Genomic DNA, 8,580 nt, shown 5'->3' on the forward strand with positions numbered 1-8,580 from the left:
CCCCGCCCCCAAGCCCCGCCTCCAACCGCGCCCCGCCCCCAGGTGCAGTCCATCGAGCACAAGCTGGACCTGCTGTTGGGCTTCTACTCGCGCTGCCTGCGCTCTGGCACCTCGGCCAGCCTGGGCACCGTGCAAGTGCCGCTCTTCGACCCCGACATCACCTCCGACTACCATAGCCCTGTGGACCACGAGGACATCTCCGTCTCCGCACAGACGCTCAGCATCTCCCGCTCGGTCAGCACCAACATGGACTGAGGGGCTTCTCAGGGGCGGGGCAGCACACGGCCAGCCCCTGGGCCTGGGGCTCGGACCCGCCCTCTGAGGCCTCCGGACTCCTCTCTTACTTGAACTTGCTCCCTTGTGGGGAGAGAGGCCACACGCACGCAGTATTGAGCTGCCTGAGTGGGCGAGATACCCGCCGTGAGGGTGCCAGCGACCCACCCCACCTCAGGAGCGTGAGATGCCAGGCCGCACCGAGGGCAGCCGCCGCAGCTGCCCCGCGGCCTCCTCCGCACCACCCCCCTCCCCCAGTGCCCTGCCCGTTCCATCAAGGCCCGACACAGCCCGCCTGGCAGGGGCACTGTCCCGGGAGTGAGAGTGGGGCGCTGGGGTCCTGGGCCCTGACCCAGCTTCCAGCTATGCAAGGTGAGGTCTCTGGCCCGCCCTTCGGACAGAGCAGGGAAACCCTCCCGCCAAGTCCCCGCCCCACTTGGGGGTGGGCCCAAGGTGCCCATAGGTACCGACTAGCAAAGGACCCTGCCACGAGGCAGTTGGGCACCATATATGCAAACTATGTTAAATATGCAACTTTGGGGACCCCCATGGGGTCCCTCTGCCCCTCCCTCCTTGGGAGACGGGCCTCCAGCAGTAGCTGGTCTCAGGCTGCTTGGCCATGACCCTCATCCCTGTTCTTTGGCTTATCACCCCCTCCTCACCCCGCATGGGGCCTGTTTGTTTCTCCCTTTCCTCCCCAAGGGCAGTGCTTGGGCCTTTCTTCCATTTTGCAGGGACCCTCTCCCAGAGGCTCCTTCTTCCTGCTGGATGTCCTCTTCCCTCCTTGGCCCTCCAGACACCTTTGACAGCACAAGTTTCTGTATTTGCCCCACATCTCTCATGGACAGTGCTCCCATGGTCACACACAGTTTCCCCAGACATGCAGAGAGTCTCTCACACTCACAGTGATGCACACAACCACACACGCTTGGAGACACGAGCACACCGCCCCTCAGCCTCTCTTGGGCCTCTGCCGCTGATGCCAGTGGGCGGGCCTTGCAGGGTGATGTCCACCAAGAGGGAGCCTGCCACTCCATCTGGGTAGGGGAGGGAGCTCTGAAGTGGCCCCAGGCCTCTCCAGGCCTCACCCCAGAGTTTTACCAGCTCCCCTTTCTCAAGATCTACTTCTCACCGGTCCAGGAGCCCTATCTGCTGCTTCTGCTGCTCCCAAGGGCCCTCCTTGGTGTCCGTACAGCACAACTCAGGCCTCGACCTCGGGGGCCTGGACAGCACGAGAAAGACCCCAGGCCCTTCCCCAGCGTGGGTACCAGGCCTGCTTCCACCTGGGCTTCCTAGTCTCTCTCGCTCTCTGGGACAATAATGATGCATTTAGCAAGTATTTGTCAGGCACCAGCTGCGTGCCTGGCACTCACACGCACTGTTTCCCCTTGTTCCACACCCTGCTCTCCACTTCAGTTGGCAGCCCCCCCATACTGGCATAAGTACCCCCCCCATCCACTCCAGGCCCCCAGCACCTCTTTGGTACTCCCTATCCTCCTGTCCCTCTTTTGTGAAGCCAATGCAGGTAGCAGGAGGGTGATGGGTGGTGGACCAATGGTGACCCTCTGTGGGGTGCCAGGGAACAGGGGCTCAGGCCCAGCTGCCTGCATCTCACGACTGGGGACCTGCATGCACCAGCGCCAGGGCCGGGGCTGGGTCTTCTCAGCCCCATGGTGCCCAGCCTCTGCCCCAACACACCCTCTGCATGTGACCATCATGTCCTGGATGGAGCCTGTCCTGGCTCACCTCACCTGCACTGTCCCCAGACAGCTACCCTCCATCCCCTCAGAGACAGAGCTGTGGAGAGGAGCAGGAGAACGGGATTACCCTCTGACCAAAGGAGACTTGGGATGAAGCCTTCTCTCCTTCCACGATCAAGGTTCCCCCACCAACCCAGTTCTCGGATATGCAAGTACCTCACTTTGTTAACTTATTAACTTATTGGTTTCATTAAAATTTTCAGTAGGAGGTGGTTGCTTTTGGCTGTTCAGCGGCTGTGGGGTGGGGCACCTCGTCTGGGGGTGGGGATGAAGAAATTTGAATTAGTCAGCACCCTTTTGCTTGTAAACAACAAAAATCTAACTCGTTATGCCTTAAGAAAAAAAAAAAAAAAAGAAAAGAAAATGAAACTTATTGGCCCAGATAACTAAACTGTCCAAAGGACAGAATGGTTGTAGGCACAGCTAGATCTAGGCGCTTTAACGTGTCAGGGATCTGTCTTCTGTCTCAGCCTCCCTCCCAGGCAGGCTGACCTCTCATGATGACCCCTGGCGCTTACAAATTTACTTTCTCTTGGCTTAGGGCCCCAGTGAAAAGTGAGTACCAGCTTCCTAATCGTTTGTGTCAGTCAGGGTCCGATTAGGAAAACAGAAGCTACACTTTTTTTTTTTTTTTTTAATGTTTGTTTATTTTGAGAGAGACAGAGCCAGATCACAAGCAGGGGGAGGGACAGAGAGAGAGCTGTCAGCACAGAGCCCGATGCGAGGCTCAAACTCACAAACCTCTAGATCGTGACCGGAGCCAAAGTTGGATGCTCATCCGACTGAGCCGCCCAGGCGCCCCTACGCTAGGTTGTAACAAAGAGAATTTTCAATAGGGAACAGATTACATTGATATAGGTGGGCTTGAAAGAACAGAAAGAATACTAAGGTAACTGAGAGGAAATTCCTGCAGGAAGCACCTACCTCTCCTAAGGCTGCAGGAATGGAGGGGAGAGGTTGGGGTTCGCAGAACCCACAGGCTTGACTGGGGGAGTCCTGTCTTGCTAGGGCTCAGAAATCTGAAGGGAGGGTGTTGTCTGGCTAGTGCCAGCACCTTTTAGGGGATACAGTGAAGCTTTCCTGGGAGTGCGGAAAAACAGCTAAGGGCTGGCACCAACTGTTAGGCTATCGCTGTTAAGGTTATTAAGCAAAGGAAGAAAGAAGTCTCCACTCCTCCTGCCTTCCAATCTTTCCCTAATGCCTCTTATTGTCAAGGCCAGCTCACAAAGGTACTGTGGTTTGCAGAGTCCCAGCCCCAGGATCACAGAGCTGAGTGTAGAAGGCTGTGTTTGGAACTCTAAGACAATAGCTTCGTAACTGGCACAATCCACCCTTTTGGGCACTTGGTCCCCATACACATCAATCCACACGTACTTGAACATCCATATATAACAACAGTAGCTTCCACCTAATAAGATGAAACTACCTTGCAAATGAGGATAATAACCCTCTCCCCCCAAATAGGAAAAGCACAAAGTCCCACCGTCCGATAGATGTCTCCATCTCCAGGAGTTAGTCATTGAATCCATATTTGGATGGTGTTAATTACTCCTCTAATTAAGGCACAAGCCCACCTACAACTAAACAGTGAACTGTAAAGTTAGCAACCACTTACAGTCTTTATATAAAATAATAGGGGAGAAGAAGGAGGGAGGAAAAAATTAAGTACTTAATTAATATACAATGCACACACCAGACACAGAAGAAGATATGCATGCCTGTGAGGGACCTCCTTTGGGTAACTGGTCACAGTGCCATAGTTGATAGATATTTGTTTGTTAATTGAGTAAATGTGTGTGTGTGTGTGTGTGTGTGTGTGTGTGTGTGTATAGTTAATTGAGTAAATAAATATATATATATATACAGAAATAAATTCTGTTTTATATATATATATACACATATATACATATATATATATATATATATATATGGCTAATTGGGTAAATATGTGTGTGAGTGTGTATATATTTGCGATTCTCTTATATGTAATTGCCCTTAGCCAGGACATCAGCTAGTTGGGGTTCTTTGTGTGGTGGAGAGACCCAAATAATCATTCCCGAATGGTCTGGATCTTCCATGGGCCTGCGCAGTTTGGGGTGCCAAAGCTCTTTGCTAACTTTTACTATTGTCCGTGGAAGTACCAAGAGGGGCCCTGAAGGATCCCTGGGTTCTAGACGTAGTTCTCATTCTTATTGGCTAGCAATATCCCAATTTCCCTTTGGTGACGAGGACCAGTTAGGCAGGCAGCACAGTAACTCTTTCTTTGCCTGCTGGTGTAGTGGCATGAGAAATCCAAAATGACCAGTTAGAAGTTTCCAAAGCCAATGCAATGAAGACGGTTTCTTCCCTTCCTTTGAGAACTAAGACCTCCAGACTGGTGGAGCCCAACACTGCAGGGACAAGAAGCAAAAGTTTTGTGAGTGGGTGCAGTAGGCTGAATAATCGCCACCCAAAGATAACAGATCCTAATCTCTGGAATCTGTAAATGTTACCTTGTAAGGAAAAGGGATCTTTGCAGATGTGATTAAGTTAATGATCTTGCCTCGGGGGAGATAATCCTGGATTATCCGGTGGGCCCTGAATCCAATTGTAAATGTCCTTTTAAGAGAGAAAGGCAGAGGGAAATCTTACACACACAGGAAAGGAGGAGGCAATTAGAGACAGAAGCAGAGACTGGAGTAGTGCGGCCAGAGCAAAGGTATGCCTACAGCAGCCAGAAGCGGGAAAAGTCCAGGAACGATTCTCTCCTAGAGTTCTAGAGGGAGGACAGCTCTGCTCGACACTTTGGTTTGGGCCCTGTGAGGCTGGTGGTGAATTTTTGGCCTCCAGAACTGTGAGAGAATAAATTCTGTTGTTTCAAGTCGCCCAATTTGTAGTGACTTGTTACGGCAACTACAAGAAACTAATACTGTAAGTTATTTGGTGTCATAGTGGGAGAAGCTATTCTCACTACCGCTCATTGATGCCTGGAACTGTATATTGGAGCTGCGTTAATGAGGCTAAGTCACTGTCCTCTCCATGATGGGAAGGGCCCAGGGAATCAACCTGGCACCAGGTGGTTAGATGAACCCCTGCAGAATTGTGGCATGTTGGGTATTCAACATCTGTCTCTCCTGATGGTAGATTGGACAGACAGTAGTGGCATTAAGCAGGTGAGCTTTGGGGGGGGGGGGGTGTGAGTCCATATTGTTGAACCTGTAAATAGTCTCCCTTCTTGCCACCATGACCACGTGGTGCGAGAGCATGTTGAACGAGCCCTGGAGGAGTTGCAGAAAGAGGCCAACTGGTGTCCATGGGATGTGCCATCTTAGCCATCTGATTATCAAGAGCCTTGTCTGCCGTGGATGCTCTTTGGTGAGATTTCACTTGGGATAGAAATATCTTTACACTCTGTGCCCATTGCTGAAAGTCCATCTAAATACCTCATCCCAAGTCCTCCTTGTCACCCATCCTCCAATTCTGTGCTTCCTAAGTCCCTGACCGTGCAGCCAAACCATTAGCCATCACCCCAAACCAGTGTTGATGCAGTACGGAATAGACTGAAGGATGAATAGGATTTAGCCAGTTTTAGGAACTGGGTGGTGGCGAATGTTCCGGCTAGAGTGTCTAGCATGTATAAAGGTCCAGAGGCACCAGAGAGCATATGGCACGAAGGACTAGAAAGAAATCCCTGTGGCTGGGCCCAGGGAGCGAAGGAGAGAATGGTACAAGATGGGGCTTAGGAATTAGAGATCAAGGTCTTCAGGATTCCATAAGTCATTAATTCCAAAGAGATGGGACTTAACCGTGAGGGGATTTGGGAGCCAACTAAAGGTGTTGACCAGGGATGAAACCGGGCTAGATTTCCATTTTACAAAGTTTTCTTCCTAGGTTGGAAGAGGGATTTGAGGGAGCAAGTCTGGCTGTTCCCAGTTCGGAGACTGCTGCAGTAATCCGAGCAGGAGATGTTGTTAACTTAGACAAGTCCCATGGCATTTCACTAATTGAGTAAATGTCTATGGAGCACCTGCTGTATGTCAGGTCCTGGCTCAGCACAATACACAAGATGAACCGCTGCGGGAGACCCAGGTCTGGGCCTGAGGTCATCCAGCCCCTGGGGGAAACAGATGCACAGTTACCCGGTGCACACACCGCTCTTTATCTTCCGAGTTTGTCTGGCTCAGCAAGGAGTGTTTGCAGGTGGCTATGGGAGTCCCCAAACAGTCATCAAATATGGCCTCGAGAGCAGATACGATTTTAGCTTGGTGTGTCTTTATCTATTGCTATGTAACAACTCACCTTACACCTTAATAGCTTAAAACAACAACCATTTTACTCACTCTTGATTCTGTGGGTCAGCAATTTGAGGGGGGTGCTCAGCTGAGCAGCTCTGTTGGTCTCACCTGGGATCACTAATGTGGTTGCCATCACCTGGCTTCTTGACTGGGGCGGGATGGTCTAAGATGACCTCACTGACCGGCTGTCAGCACCGTGGTTGGTCCGACAGGATGGATGGCTTGTCTTTGCTCCATGTGGCTTATCGTCCTCCTCCGGTAGATTCGACTGGGCTTCATTACATGACCAGAGGGCAAACGTGGAAGCTCGGGCCTCTTAAAGGCTGTGGCCCAGAAGCCTTACCTAGCAGCTTGGGACTGCCGTGCCGCAGGGGCTCAGCTCATATGGGGTGCTCTGACTCTTGCAATTTTTACACTCTTGCAGATCAAAAAACCCCATGCTACATCTTTCCCACTTCAGAGCGCTTGTGCGATGTACTTTGAACAGTTCCAGTTGCCGCAACAACTTCTTTGTTTTCCCTCTGAGAAGTTGACGGACACATTTTCCCCTTCCACACCCACCTCTTGTGTGCAACAAGATTGTGAAAGCTGCTCTACTGGTGTCTTAGTTTGCTGCCATAACAAATGCCACAGACTGAGTGCCTTTTTTTTTTTTTTTAAGCCCCAGAATCTTTTTTTTTTTTTTTTTTTTTTTTTTAGCTCCAGAACCTTTGCTACAGCGTAGCCTATTTGGAACCCCAGTAGAAAAGATAAAATTGATGCATACACACTGAGCATGTGCCCAGCATTTTGTTGCAAGCAAAAATAAATCGGATCTGTCTCCAGGAGGCTTTCTTTAACAGTTGTCGTAGACAGTATTATTTGTCTGAAAAGTCTTTCTCCTTTCCTTGTTGCCATGGCTACCTTTGGGTGGAGTAAGCTTCCCCACCTGTCTTACAATGGCTTTCCTTCAGATTCGGAGACAGAGTGGTGGGCAGAGGTTCACTGGGGAGTGCTCTCAGCAGATTCTTCTGTGGGGATGTCAGGACTGGGCAGAGGGAGAATTTGATCTGCAAATGCAATTTCAACTGAGGCATCTGCTGACCTTCAGGAGCTCTGGAACTCAGGCAGCCTTCAGGGTTTTGCCAAATTGAGGAAAGGAGGCAGGTCTTTGTTTCCCTGCTTCAGTCAATCACCTGCCGTGAGCTGCCCCCGGGGGAGGGCGGCGTGACTTTGGGTTAAGCAGTTTCCTATGGCCAGGGGCAATTCCCAGTGAGTGATGGTTGTGGGCCAGCAGCTGAAGAATGGGTGCACAGGCCCTAAAGGTATCTGAGCACCTCAGCGTCCACTCCACCACTCCAATGACTTTGGGCTTGGCCATGGGATTTACTTTGGCCATTGGAATGTCAGTTTTGGGGGGGAGGGTGCGGGGAAGGACAGCATGTTTATTCTAAGGTAAGGCCATAAGAGGCAGAATGAATTCTGTCAAACCTCTTGGTTCATCCTTCCTCCACCACGAGAGACTATTGTTCCTTCATCCTGGGTCCAGAATGAGCATGAGCAGACCTGAACCAGATTCAAAGTCAGGAGTCCAGCCTGATCCAGCCAATATCAGCTGAATACCATGCTTGACATACAGACTCAGGAGTATGGAATCATACTTGATTTTCTAGGCCACTGAGATTTTGGATTTGTTTATTTCACAACATTATCACAGTAAGACCTGACTAATACAGCTAGTAAGGTGGATTTTACAGGAAGCAGTGAGGTCAAAGGTTTACCAATGCACATCACAAAGCAGAACATTCCTTGAAATCTTGCCATTTGCAACTACGTGGATGGAACTAGAGGGTATTATGCTAAGCAAAATTAGAGAAAGACAAATATCATATGACTTCGCTCATATGAGGAATTTAAGATACAAAACAGATGAACATTAGAGAAGGGAAGCAAAAATAAGATAAAACAAGGAGGGGGACAAAACATAAGAGACTCTTAAATACAGAGAACAAACAGGTTTGCCGGAGGGGCTGTGGGTAGGGGGATGGACTAAATGGGGAAGGGGCATTAAGGAAGACACTTGTGTGGGTGAACACTGGGTGTTATACACAGGGGATGAATCACTGGGATCTACTCCTAAAATCATTATTTCACTATATGCTAACCAACTTGGATGTAAATTTAAAAATAAATATGTATATTTCTTAAGAAGCAGAACATTCTTTGTGTGTGTGCAAAAAAGGTGATTTTATTAGAGCACGGGGCCAGGACCCTTGGGCAGAAAGAGCTGCCCA

The 8,580-nt window shown here is 50.1% G+C and overlaps 1 protein-coding gene across 2 annotated transcripts in view; it reads left to right on the forward strand.

Moving 5' to 3' along the window:
• The window catches only part of KCNQ4 (potassium voltage-gated channel subfamily Q member 4), a 53,488-nt gene extending 51,247 nt beyond the window's left edge, over window positions 1–2,241 (forward strand). For both annotated transcript variants that reach the window (XM_086716613.1, XM_086716612.1), the window contains one exon: window positions 43–2,241. In XM_086716613.1, coding sequence (XP_086572739.1) covers window positions 43–255 — 213 coding nt within the window. In that variant the 3' untranslated portion in view covers window positions 256–2,241. The remainder of the gene's footprint in view (window positions 1–42) is intronic.
• The last annotated feature ends 6,339 nt before the right edge of the window (window positions 2,242–8,580 follow it).

The sequence above is a fragment of the Puma concolor genome, chromosome C1 (assembly GCF_028749965.1).
Source record: "Puma concolor isolate L17-30 chromosome C1, mPumCon1.1.hap2, whole genome shotgun sequence".
Lineage (NCBI taxonomy): Eukaryota > Metazoa > Chordata > Mammalia > Carnivora > Felidae > Puma > Puma concolor.